Genomic DNA, 14,208 nt, shown 5'->3' with positions numbered 1-14,208 from the left:
GGGAATCCCCTTTATTGATTTCTTCTTTGTACGCTGTGCGCTGAGCACACACATTGCATGGACAGTTATGTAAAGGTGCACATTCAGTAGCTTTGAGCTGGAAATCGTGTCCTGAGGTCACAGCTAACCGCCGTACCAGTGGAGCAGAAGAGGTGTTGCCTCTTCATATTTGGTCTTTGAATACACATTGCTGGTGTTTGTCTTTTGACTTACAAAGACATTGCAATGGCAAGTAGACCTGGTCTGCTTAGGGGAATATTTCATGAACTACTTAGGAAGTTTATAAAACAGACTCCCTAGATTATGAAGCAAGGGGTGTCTGTTTTGTAAGGAACGTGTTATGAAATGAATTTGTCTCTAGGCCTAACTTAATTATTTTAATGATCCCACTGGTGGTTGTTGTAGGTGTCGTACTGTGTATATATTGTGACCTACATGCGTGTGATCATTTATGAAATCTAAGATTTAAAAATACATTGGACCTTATTAATTCCTTTCCTACTTTCACTGAAGTAAATGGCGGTGGTTTGGATATTGGCACGTTGGGTCAAACATCTCTTCCAGTAAAGCTGATGAGAGTTTTACTGTAAGCTTAAAGGAAAACAAAGGCAGTCCTATTCATTTAGAAAACTGCCCTTATAAGAAGCCTGGCCAAAATAATCCCTGGTGTGACCCTGTTGACCTCTGCGGAATTACACCAGGGATGTATGCTGATAGGATGTGAGGAAAGGGATTACAAGACCCTGAGCACTATAGCGAGGTGCTATATACTGTTGGCTATCCCCAGTACTTGTTTTTACAGACATCTGAATACATAAAATCAACAGGCAAGTGAGGACACAAAGATTCCTGCCCTTATGGGTAGGTGCACGTACCTTTTGTGGTCAGATAGCCTTCCCAAAGAGATGTCTCCCCTAGCTTTGAAGGAGTTACTCCAAATTTGTACCTGTATAACTGAAATCAGAATTAATCTATGCATGGGTTAATAAATTCTTTAAGAACAAAGTGCATATTTAAATAGAAGAAACATGTAGGCATGCAAACACAGCATTCCTATAGGAAAGCATAAGGGAGATCTCTTGAGCACGCCATAGTAACACGGTGAGGAGCATACCAGGCTGCAGCTAACACGGGTTGTGCCCCAAACTGCTGCTGGCCACACTGATTTTGCCAAGTTTCTATGTTAGGTGAAAATAACAAATTAATGAATTTGCCTAGTCCCTGCAGCACGTCAGCTTGTTCAGTTGTGCCATACTGACAGTAAATGCGTAATCTGGTGACTGAAACAGGTAAGTATTGCAACTCTCATCCCTGGGATAGCTCCATTGATACAAACAGGGTTACACCAGGATGGTGGCTCTCCTGACATGATCTTTGTAGCTGGGAGAAGCTGCAGAGCTGGAGTTAAGCTCCAGAGTTATAAATTCTCATCTCCGTGCTCTAACCACCAAATTACTTACTCTTTCCCCTCATTTGCTGTGATTAGCATGTATTTTAATCTTTTGGTGCTTAAAAATGAAACGATGTGTAAACATTTTAGGAGATTTTACATTTGTTTTTTGCTTTTACCTAATTTGCTCTCACTTGAAGCTTTGCCAGCCAGGATGGCTTTTAGCTTAGCATGTGTGCACTTCTTGCATTCCTTATTGATGCAATCACTGTGACGACTGCCTGCCTGTCAGAGCTGGGCACCAGGACAAATAGGCTAAGCAGAGGTATTCCAGTGGTCATGTGTACTGTGTTGATTTCACTCTACTGTAGTACGGTATGAGTTCAAAGGCTAAAATTCCTGCTTTTTTATCTGCTGAGGACCACGTAAAGCAATACCTGAAAGGAATCCTGCACGTGGATGCTGGGAAGCTATTATGCAGCATTTGCAGCGTTACTCTCGGTCAGACTCAGAAAGGATCAGTTGGCAAGCATTGGAAACTGAGATTTGCACCGTAAAGCTGAAACGCTGAAGGAATCCCAGTCCAAAGGGCAGGCTCCCGTTACGCCTCTGTCCTAATGGAGAGCAGATGCTACCAGTGCTGCAGGTAATCCGTTTAGATCTGGTAGAAGCTTTTGCAGCAGCAAATCTCTCTCTTAAGAAAGCAGACAATGAAAACCAGAGACTCCTTTTAACATTGGTGTCATATTGCGTTGACGATGTTATGCCAGCAACTTGTACCGGTATGATTTGCATCAGAGGCTGTAGCTTTGGCATTTGGGGAACGTGGTATGCCTTCCTGGAGACCACTGCCTAAATTCTGCCATTGCAGAACTTACATATGATTTCATGGACAAACTCGGCTAGCGGAACTCCCTGGGAATCAGTAGATGACAATAGAGAGAAACTGGGCCCTCTGCTTGTGCTGGGGTTGTCTGGGAGGGAACGAGAACTGAACTCAGGCCAGAAGTACTTAACAGTGCTGTTGAATGAGAGAAAAATTCAATGACGGATTTTTAATCGTTAAAAAAAAAAAGGCATGGATTTGTAACCAGCTCCAAACATTTCCTCTTCTGTTCACATCCAGTTATATTCTACTTGCAGATGCGAGGGTTAAAGCGGGGGCTGGCTTCTGCTTTCAATTAAGTCAAAGGACGTTTTGGCCTTTACTTCACTGGGACCAGAATCAAACCCATGACCATAGCATTGTATTTAAGAATGAATCTCTCTCAGTCACATAAAAAAGCCAGGTTCAGCTTTCAGTATCTCATCAGAATCCTACAGTTAACGCTTTCCTTATTACTTTCAAGTTTTTCCCAAGCTTAAGCCCATAGTATCCTCTGTGCAGCAGGTGTATCAATTGCTGTCTCCCTGTGGCATGCCTGTTCTCTCTCCGGAGCCCCAAGTCAGGAGCTTCCCTTTTCTTCTGGAACGTGGCTGCAGAACCGGGCTCTTGCAGCTGACATCTCGGCGTGCAGCTGCTTCTCTTTCCCTACTCTTTTCTTGCTGCAGTAACAAAAAAACCTACTGGAAGTTGCACTCTGGTTCTGCCTATCACCTGCCAACTGCTCAGGCTCTCCAGCAAAAACTGTTACCCAAGTCTTCTAACTTGATGTGGTTATAAGGCTTTGTTGGTTGTTTTCCCTTCAAAAATACTTTTTAATAGATCGGTCTTGACATGCTCAGTTTCTTTAAGTGAGCCAGGAAAAATATGTTGAGTACAGCTTAATCAAATGTAAAAATAAACAGGAGCATGATGCAGTCATCATTTTAAGCGTAACAACAAAAATGCGGATAGAGAGAACTGGGTGCAACTCCATCTCTCACTTGTAGAGAATTGCAGCCAGCTGTGTCCTTTGGTCTGCCTGTAACTGCCTGCAGTGTCTCTGTGCCAAAGCAAGCAGTGGTGTGAGTTGTACAAGGTGTTCAGCAGCGTAATTGCAGTGGTGCTACATGCTGGGACTGTGCAAAATCAGCATAGCTTCACTAGTGGACAAAAGGATGGGCTGCAGGAAAACCAAAGAGGATGAATGTAAGATAAGCTGTTTTTTTCCATATTATAATTCTCAGCAAGAGAAGAGCATTACCATTTTAGCAAATTGGCATGCCCACCAACTGTTGCCAGTGTTGCCATACTGCCTTAGTTTCTTGTAAGCAGAAAGTTAATTTATCCATACCCACAGACACTGGTATTGTTCCCATTCGTTTCAGTGGAGAGCATCCTGATACAGCGGAGGCAGGCATGTGCACCATGGGCAGATTTGAGTTTGTGCTTAGCTCAGGCAGTGCCGTGCTGTAGGGTCCCTGGCAGCCCATGTCTGGTGACTTGTTCCTGCTGGTCTGGAAATAAATAAAAGAATCACAGAAAAAAGTTTCTCAGCTTTCATATCCCTGGGCTCAGAAGTGCGGGGATATTGTTTGAGCAGATGACATGTTCTAGCAGTTTGCATGAGCAGCGGGTACCAAAGCGAGTGCGTTAGCTGTCACCATTTACATTTTATAAAGGTGCTGCAGACCTTAAGTGTCCACCCTCCTTGCTCCTGCTATGGACTTAAATGTGCTGTTTTCATGGCATCCACACATGCAAAGGACGCAGAGGGCCTGGCTTGTACCCTGGAAGGTAAATGAGTTACATTTGAAAATTTTTCAGCCTTCACTGAGATCCAGTGGGAGTTTCTCTGTTGACTTCAATGAGCAAGGAGTTAGCCCATTTATATTAAAATAAAACCAGTATCTGCGTGTTTGCCAACCTCCCAGCATGCCCGGTTGTACAGGGTTGATGTTAGTGGCAGCAATGCCCAGATCTAGTCAGATTTGAAAATCTTAGTAAAAATACTGGGTTAGCTCCCACTTGAAGTTACAGTAAGTGAGGCAAGAAGGAAGAGGTCTGACATTTGCTGCACCCCTTTTTTCATCCTGTCCTTTATAGTGCCATGATTTCGGGAAAGGGATGTTTAAAGGAATAGCAAGAAAAGGCTTGTATAGGCAGGAATGTTTTATTTGAATTGTGCATCTTCTCAGGTATTAACTTAATTCTGTTGAGTGCCCACAACTCCCACAGAGTTTGAACTGAAATGCAGTTCTTGCAGGATTGGGACCTTTGGGAAACTAGAGAGCATTGCGATGGTTGTTTGGGAGTTTGTTTGAAATTAAAGAACTTTTGTTCCTGCATTGGTTTTCATGGCTAAAATAAATGTAAGTTTTCTACTAAGAAACCGTGAAAGGCCAAGAACTCTCACAGGGTTCAAATAAGAAAAACAGCAACAGTTGTACGATACACATAGGTTTTATGTAGTAATAAAAACTTCTATTAATATTTCTAATCTTCACTAACAATTTAGTTAAAAGTTCAGTTAGAATGAATTGGAAGACAGAAGAGGAAAAGTAACCAGAATTTCATACTGGAGAAAGTAAGAGTACTAGAAATCAAGCTAACATGCTTAACTTAGCTAACGTGCTTGTTTAATTTCAGATGCAAGTCCACAATTTAAAATGAAATGAATTCCCAGATATAGAAGCATTACCTACAATGTATGAGCTCCTATGCAGTTATCTGAACTTTGGCATATTTCATTGAAAGAAAAATATTTCGCTCTTACCTGTAACAAGTTTTGTGTTTGAAGGTTCGTATTATAGTGTAATATGATTTGGTTGCTTCTGTTAAAATTGTGCAAGTCAGCCAGACTCTGCCCTTCACACTCTCCCAAGTCATTGTTAGGACTAGGGGTGGCAGAACTGGCCTGGCTTGAAGTGCAGTAATTGCAGCCGCGCTGCCTGCGTTGGGCTGCTCGGCAGTTACCACCTGCCACAGCCCCGGCCTCTCACCCAGTGATGGCAGCGCTGTTGCTGCTTTGGTTTGGTGGTACCAACACAATGCACATACCTGAATTAGCGGCGTCTGCCCATGTCCCATGGAGCTTTATGCCAAGGATTCAGGGGGCGATGAGGACAGGCTGAGCTCCAGTCGCCGCAGGGACCTCGTCCAGCCCGAGCCCTGGCATAGCTGACCCCAGCCGGGCAGCCCTCAGGTGCTGGGAAGCCAGCACATTGCCTGCTGGCCCAGGTATGGCCAACAGACTAATGCCTGGCGGAGGCTTTAGGGAACAAATGCAAACGCTACGTTTAATGGGAGGCTGGTTTTCACCTTCTCTGTTACAAAAGATAAACAGGACCAGAGGAACCATGTCAGTGGCATGCAAGGGAAGTTTGATGGAAAAATGCAAATTGTACCTGTATTTGAAAGTTACATTTTTTCTTGTTAAGCACAGCAAATGCATTTCATGACTGATGACTGAAATGAATGTGGCAGAATTATGATGTGTAGGTAGGATGAGTGCCGTTCAGTCTGTATGTGTCTCTACTTATCCAGCTTATAAATGTGGTTATACGCTGAACGGAATGAAAGAATTCGTAACACAGCAATTAACATACTAGAAACTGTTTGTTTAGTGAAGTCTTTTTATAGCTGTTAAAATAACACACTAAAATATACAAACGCTAGTTTAATAAGGCAAAATAAAATCATTAGCCTGACTTAGGGCTGGATTCTGCCACCATTACTCATGGCTAAGCAGTGCTTTACTCATGAACTGTTTACTCTACGGGAGACGAGTGGCAGAACCAGGCCCTCAGGGAACAAATACGCTGCTGATAAATTTGGGATGAGTGGCCAGTGCTGGTGAGCCTAATTCCAGCCTCCCAACGAGGTGAAGGGCTTAGGGTTAATACCATTGTAAACCTGGTGGAAATCAAAAGCATGGAAATGAAAGCACACTGGAGCCCAAATTTCCTCAGCTGATGGTCTGTTCCCTATAATTGCGTGACTGCTCCCTCCTCCTCCCTGAGGACCTGATGGGATGCTCAGCCCCGCTGATGCACGACCCGGCTGACAAAAGAGTTCCTTAACACAGGAAAAGAGGCTGGCCTCTGAACCAGGATTAGTGTTTCTGATTTCTGTATTAACTGCTAATTTATATATTAGGCAATAGCGTCTACAAATTTAACAAAAATTGAATTTATCAAAATCTATCTCTATATATATATTTCCATAAGGTTACATATCAAATAATCACCTGCAAAAGTGTCTCAAGTGTGGAGATAGACAGTTAGCAACAAACAGAAGTGAAGGACCCACAATATCTCAACCTTATTACCATGGATACTTTGCAGTATTTCAAAAATAACAGGCAATTTGTATTTTAGTGGCTATTACCTGTTGTTTCTGTGGACTTGAATTGATGGTAACAGAGAACTGAAAATATAATTGTCCTTACTTTTGTTTTAACTACAAGATCTGTTACATGCTAATTTTTAACGATAGCGTAAAAAAAAAAAAAAAAAGTCTTCCAGAACTTTGTACGAATGATTCAGGGTGGTAGATGATGATGTTCTTTCTGTATTATTGACTTTTAAAGATACATGTTGATACTAGCTCTGATCTGTTGTAAAAATAGATGTCCAAGCCTGAATATCTATTCAAGCAAAATATGAAGTATTAAATCTAGGTAACAGATCCTGCAGTTCCTTCAGGTGCTTAATAGTTAATGAGTGTAATATCCTTCAGAAGCACTGCGAAGTGAGCACATGGCTCAGAAAACTCCTATGGCATTCCAGGGCCAACGTTAGAAAGCAGACATGCAAGGTTACAGCAATTAGAGATGGATAAGCCTGTTACCTTGGGAGTTACCTCATTCATCCCTGTGCCAAGACAGGACTGTACTACTAGATACACTGGTGGTGTTAAAAATTTGGGGGGTTACAGGCTTTTAGTGTTTCCATTTGTTTCCCACAGATCAGTTTTGTACTTGCGTATCTGTGGTTGCTGGCTTGTGCCATCAGCATTGAGGGGTCCAGAGCTGATCGGTGCGTGTACGGGGCTGGGCAGTGCCGTCACGGTGCTGGTGGCTGATGCTGCCCTGGAGAAACGTGGGTGCTCTCCCCGGGCTTGAAGCCTGGGACATGAAACCTGTGCCTGGCCCGCGTGGCTGTGTGATGTTCTGAGCCAAGAGTGCACCTGGAGCAATCTGAGGTGGTCAAGATGTTATCTCTGATTATAATAGAAACTGTTGCAGAGCCGTAACGGCAAAGCCCACGCAGTGTTTCTGCAGTGTAACACGGCCAGGTTGTGTGCAGAGACCCTGCTTCAGACGGTGCCTCTCCTTAGCGTTATTTTCCCATACTCAGAAAGGGCTTAAAATCACTGGTTGGGCAGCAGGTTGTGAAAGTGTGGTATGGAGCTGAAGTTTTAAACTGAGGCAGGTCAGAAAAACTTCTGCAGGTAGATGCAACCTGGCTGTGCCGGGCACGGGGCGGCATGTGTCCTGGCACAGTTTCAGTGTCCTCCCTCCTAGTGACTGTCGGGGCAGAAGGCCCAAAACATCCCTTGGGCTCTCAGCCAGGCTGTCCCTGTCCCTCTTGCAGCCACCCCTGCCCACTGCCCGGACAGGCTGCGTCCTTTGGCAAAGCAGCCGCGGGCGCTCTCTCCATTATGCTTTGCTCTGCTGGGAGCTTGTGCACAAACCCTTGACTGAGCCTGACACAACTCGGTTTTACAGTAAAAATAATGGGAAACGTGAAAAATGCAGCTATAAAGATCCCTGCCAGCCCCAGGCGGTGCTGGTGTGGGTGGCACTGAGCAGTCCTAGGCTGGAGCCCTGCCTCCTGGCACCAGCCCCGCATCGCACAGCCCTGCCGCCCTGCCTGCTTCTGGCTTGCCTTTCCCAGAAGCTGCTGTCCTGTGGCAGGACCAGTGACAACTGTGTAGCTGCCCAGGTAGCCCTATCAGATGCAGCGTGATACGCCCCCATCTCTTGAGCACTTCTGCTCCAGTTCACAGCATGTTTTTTCTCCTCAAAGCAGCTAACAGTATCTATTGTACCCACCTTGAACAAATATTTAAGAGAAGCAGCCCTTTCTGCTCCGCAGCTGTGGCGGGACTCGTCTCGCACACCTGGGACACTGGTAGCACGTCCTGTGGAGCGGTTTCAGGTTGTGCTCAAAGGTTCGGCCCCTTGGTCTGTCCCAGCCCTAAACAACCCTCTTCCTCCTCTCTGCCGCATTTCCCACAGCTACCGCCTCCTCCTCCAGCTCCACAGTGGCCGGCAGACACGCACAGCCGGCAGCCTCCATGCACAGAGCAGAGGAACTGAGCCCCTGTCAGCCTGCTCTGTGTCGGCGTGGAGCAGCAGGGACAGAGGAGGGTACCAAGCAGAGCACATAGCCATGTGCTGGAGGGGCTCACTGACAGGCCTTTCTTTTTTCTCCCATAATTTTCTTCCCAAGAAATTAGAAGAGAGCCACATTTAATGACAGTTCTCTAAAATGCACGCTCCCCGCTGAATTGACATTGGGCAGAAAAAGTGTCTACAGAATCAATTTTTAATAAATGCAAACAACTGAATTATGAATGACAAAAATATCACTGAATGGTTAAATATTAATCATGTAATTACTTAAATTAATACTTTTAGTGCAATGTTGTGATAAAGGGTTTCACTCACGCAGCGTTGCTGCGCTGGTGGCAGGAGCACGGGCCGGGTGGCGGGGGCCGCAGCACGGTGCGGGAGCAGAGGCTCTGCGGGTGCTTGGCGCAGTGATGCTGCTGATTTTCCTCCAAGCCCAACTGTACTTGGTGCTCCTGGCCCCTGGAACCAGATTTAGTAAGAAAGAACTTCAGTTTTCTGTTCAAAAAGGGAGCTATCAAGAAAACAGCTAAACTGGACCAAGAAGAGTAAGCAGTACCCCCTAAAAAACCCTCACCTCTCCCAGAGTGCTCCTGAACCTCCCGACCCATGATGTGCTTTGTGTGGCTCCACTGCCGCTGCTCGGCAAGCATCTTGGGAAGACAGAGTGCTGCGGAGAGCAAAAAGCCCTGACTGCTCCAGGATGGAGCTGGATAAGTCTCTCAATGAGATCATGTGTGGTGAGGCCTGCAGCAGGGCTGGATCCGCTGCCCTGTGTGCAGCCTCCTGTCCCGTGCTCACCTTTCGACAAGCGCTGTAGGGAGCCTGGAGTCCCCAGATGGAAAATGGTAGCGAGAGCTATCGGGGTGTGTGGGTAGCAGCGGTTGTCTGTAGATGCTTAAATGCAGCGCACAGCTTCCTTCCCTGTCCAAGGAGCTCAGAAAAGAATTTACTGGCGCTCTTGTCCTTGTGGGTTGGCTGGCTGTGCTGTTTGTTTTTAATCTAATAAAAGGAGATCTTAATATCATAGTGAAATCGGTATAAAGCTAGAAACTTGCCCCCTGGCATTTTGGCTAAACATTATTGAAAAAGGCAAAAAAAGCCTTCAGCAGAAACAACAGAAGCACAAAGAAATTGTAGAAATAGGATCAACAGGTTGTGTTCTAGATGTTGGGAAGAGGGCTGAAGAGCAGCCGGCTGGGCTGGAGGAACCAGGAGACCCACCAAGCGTGAGGCCGGGCACCAGCCCCCTCCTGGCCCGGCCCCACAGGGGCGTGCAGTCGTGGAGGCCTGGAGCTGGAGCCCTGTGAGGGTCTGGGTGGGCAGTATGCGTGGGGCAGTGGCCAGGAGCAGTTCAGGAGGAGAAAGGCAGGGCTGGGAAGAGCCTCGCACGGCGAGGACAGCGGGAAGCACAGTGAGATATGGCCAGGAAGGCGGAGGCAGTGGGAAAGCAAGCTTTGTGACTGCTTTGATTGAGCCTGGCTTGGTCTGCTCTCTGGAAATTAAATCTGGGGAAAAAAAAAAAAATAAAAGCATTTTTAAATGCAGAAGTGAATTGTCTCTTCCAAAAGGTGGGAATACTGCAGAAGCAGTCACTGCTGAGACTCACCCATCTCTGTAGGATCTAAGTGCAGCTCTTTATGCCTGGTCTGTGTTTTCCTCTGCCTTCCACTGCTTTACAGACAGCCCTGGAAGCACCACTCCCACATGCCATAAGCAAGCAGCAATTCCTAAAAAATGCCATTACCCACTTTGTCTGCCAGTACAGGGCACCAAGACTGCTCACAAAAGCAACCATTTGGGGCGACCATTGCCCAGTCCGAGAGCTGCAGCCGCTCCCCACAACTCAGGAGCTTGCACCATGAGCTGGAGGGAGCCTGAGCCCTCCCGCCAGCCTGGCACCTAATGTCTGCTGGAACATCAAGTTTGCACAGTGCAAAGCCATTCCTGTCCCCTTACACTTGCTGATGTCCCAACAGCCTGCACACATTTCCCTCCCAGACTTCTTTGCATGTGGCCTTGTCTGCTATGCAGCCTTGGACCCATCCACTGAGCGCATCAGGGTGCAGAGCTGTCGGTCACTGTGTGTCCATGGCTTTACAAAGCCCAGGTACAGCCAACACGCAAAAATTTCCTCAAAGATGTCAGTTGGGTTCACTTTGTGCTCTCACAGCGTTGCATTTCCTGATAGACTTACTGCAGGTACAGTTTGTACTGGTGAGGAGGGAGAAGCAGGAGCACTTTCTGCATGCAGCATTACAACATTGCTGCAATGAAGCTTGTTCTTGGAACATAGCAGCCCCCTAAAATGTCAAATAAATCCTTAAACTATTCATCACTCTGTTTTTGGGGTGGCAGTTAAGTCTTTCAACACTCTGCAAGTTTCTTTCCCCAGCAGTAATTTTGCTGGTGAAGAAATACAGCTCAGGGCACTCCACAAAGGCTTCAAAATTCATGTTTTGTTTTCATTACCAAAAAAAAAAAATGCTTCACTACATTAAAGAGCAGCCTATTAAAATTTTGTATCCTGTCTTCCCTGCGTCCTTTCTTTGTTGGCAAACCTTCCCTCCCTCATATGCACCAAGGAGCTGAACAGCAGCCATTGAATTTTTGGTTTGCAGACTTCACAGAAAAAGGGCTGTGAAAGGGAGGAGGTTTGAGCCACAGCCCAGCTTGTTTACGGAGTAAGTAGGAAAGATGAGTTCTCAAAACTTTTGGTAGCCACACAAATACTTAATAACTGCACCTACCATACTGAACGTTAAGTAGCTCTAGCTGCTTTCAGGCTAACCCAGAACAGCACACAGGCTCGTGTGCATGTCTAAGGAAACAAATTAACTGTCTGGCTCCTGGATTAAAATGTAACGCTGTACCAAGCAATATATTTAGCTGTCTCAGGCAAAGAGACCTCAAATAACAATAAAAAGGAAAATAATGAATTACTGGAGGCTCGCCGAACCTTGCGATTATATAAATTAAGCGTTGCAGTGTGAGCTGGATTGTTCTGATACAGTTGAAGAGCTACAGGTTGAAGAAAAACAATAAATGCATTATAATTAAGGTTTAGGTTGTTTGGTTATTCTCTTAAGTAACTCAGAGTAGCCAAACGCTAGCACAGACACGAGGGAAGGAGAGCAGGCAGTGAAACCTGCTACTTGCAGAAGAGGGGAAAAGGGTTTTTAGCTGAGTTCAGCGGGGAATTGCTAAGTTCAGTTTTACTCGATATCTCATTTCATTTTGAAATTCATTTAGTGCCACATGAATTAAATTTGCAACTACATAAAAAAGCTGGAAGATCAGACCAAAGTGCAGCTCCGGAGAGCAAATCTCACCTGTGTTGCAAGGCCCCCCAGCCCAAAGCAAGCCGAGTGTGAGCACGGGGCAGCTGCGAGCATCAGCCCCTCCAGCACACAGCATGGGACTCACCATCCCCAGCCCCGCTGGGGCCCTCTCGCACCTCTCACCCATGCCCCTCACTGTGGGGCTGGAAAGCAGGAGCACAGGCAGGGCCGTGCCACTCAACTCGCCAGCGGTGCCGGCTGTTGCCTTGGACAGGGGGTTGGTGGGCTCGTTTTCCACGGTGGGGAAAAGCCCTGCCCTGGTCGCAGCGAGGAATACTGGGGGATTGCATAGCTGAGTCTAAGGGACGATGCTCGACAGTGAAATCTGGCAGGCTGTGGAATAGTCTCACTGGGAAATGGTGGAGTCCTCACTGGCAGGGTTATTTAAGACTCGACTTTGAAACACGAGACACTCTGCAGTTGGGAACAATGCTGCACTGTCAGAGAGATGGACTCAATTACTTAATAGGTCGTTGCTGTCTGTCTCCTGTGATTTTCCTTTCAAGAACATATATTCAGCTGGGTTATTTCTCATGGGAAGACAAAGCCTTCTGAAAGAAGCCAGACATTTGGAGGGAGAGGCGGGAGGAAGTGCAGCCCAGCAAATGCCCAGCTTGCTTTCTGCAGCGTACTGTCAGGACGTGGAGAAAGCTGGCATGGTGCAGCTGATAGGGTGTTTTGGTCCTGCTTACACCTACCCAGCTGGATCTCTGCTCTCACATGTCTCACCTCCTTTTCTTTGCTCAGGAAGGGGTTGCCACGTCGCTGTTTCTGCCAGGCACTGATGCGCAGCCACTGGTGCCGGCTGCGGTCCCGCAGGCAGCGCTGCAGATGCTGTATGGTTTGCTGGCTGCTGGTGTGCCCAAACATGCAGCTCTGAGGGGGCCATCCAGCTCACGGCAGCGCACTGGAATCCCTCCTTCTGACATGGAAATGCTCTGATGGCCTTTGGTCAAAACAGCAGTGCAGCTGGTGCAGAAGCTCATATCCAGGAGCCCATCTCTGAGTCTCCGTCCAGTTCTCATTCACAGTACCTGCTGAATGGGTGCATAACGTACCCGGTGAGATGTGTTCTCTCCAAAATTAGCCAGCCAGCCACAGGGTGAGAACTTTGTAGGCACTTCCCTTGCTGGGGCTGAGGCTCATTTGCAGCCCTGATTCCTGAGCTGAGTGCTAGGAGCAGTTGTGGGCAGGCACTGTGTGAGCATGTGTGCACACATCTAAGGCGTCTGTCTTGGTGCCCTTGTTTGCATTTGTCACCAAATTAAGATACTGCATTACCTTATGCACATTGAATTGATGCAGCTAGATTGGCTGGATGTTTTTAAGCCCTGAGGGTGTAATGAGATTTTGTCTCTTTTGCCCATTTCTTTTTTCTTTTCTTTTTTCAGAATAAGTCGTCTGTTTAATGGCACTGAGCCTATTGTCTTGGACAGTTTAAAGCAACATTATTTCATTGATCGAGATGGTGAAATTTTCAGATATATATTAAGCTTCCTAAGGACATCTAAGCTACTGCTCCCAGATGACTTTAAGGTAAGGAAAGCTACAGTCTGCCATCTATTTCCACCCCCCCCCCATTTTGTCATTTATTTTGGAGCAGGGTGGGTTGTGTGCTTGACCTAAACACACTTAACTAAATGTTGCTGTTTATTGTTAGGATTTTTAGGACTTGTGTATTACACTAGGGATGCTGTTATTTAATAAATGGACCAATGGTTGTCATGGATACCATAAAAAGTTAAACGATGAAGCTTACGGCTAAATCAGTTTTTCTGAACTAATTGTATTTTCTCACATTTTTAGCTTATTTATCAGGGTGTAACAACAATTAAGAAGCAACACCAGCAACTGGCACTTACCAGGATTTAATGTTCAGAACATGAAAAAAATGTTTTAAATTTGATACTTAGAGGAATTAAATTGTGTCAGTCGGTTTCTTGGTGGTATGAAAAAGAAACACCCTTAAACAAACCCAGGAGGGTTTCTGTTAGATACAACCAATGCAGATACTTTGATTTCAACAAGTAACCTTTACAGAATTTATGAATGTCAAAATATTTGTGGGAAATGGAATTGATTGAGGGTTTTTTAAGGAGCAATATGTGCTTTCTATAAAGTCATGATGCTGGGTTGCTTTGCAAATCCTGATTGTTTAAATCCTCTCCTCCTAGCCTTGTTTATTTGGCTTTGCACTTACAAAACTTGCAACATTGTCATCCTTATGTATGAAAATTAGAAGACAAAACTATCCAAA

The 14,208-nt window shown here is 45.8% G+C and overlaps 1 protein-coding gene across 2 annotated transcripts in view; it reads left to right on the top strand.

The window, feature by feature from the left end:
- The window catches only part of KCTD15 (potassium channel tetramerization domain containing 15), a gene marked incomplete at both ends in the record, with an annotated part of 50,204 nt that overhangs the window by 22,971 nt on the left and 13,025 nt on the right, over positions 1-14,208 (top strand). For both annotated transcript variants that reach the window (XM_084294720.1, XM_084294721.1), the window contains one exon: positions 13,343-13,487. In XM_084294720.1, the coding sequence (XP_084150846.1) occupies positions 13,343-13,487 (145 nt within the window). The remainder of the gene's footprint in view (positions 1-13,342; positions 13,488-14,208) is intronic.

This window comes from Netta rufina, assembly GCF_964035555.1.
Source record: "Netta rufina genome assembly, chromosome: 13".
Lineage (NCBI taxonomy): Eukaryota > Metazoa > Chordata > Aves > Anseriformes > Anatidae > Netta > Netta rufina.
This window is presented reverse-complemented; position numbering and strand designations above follow the sequence as displayed.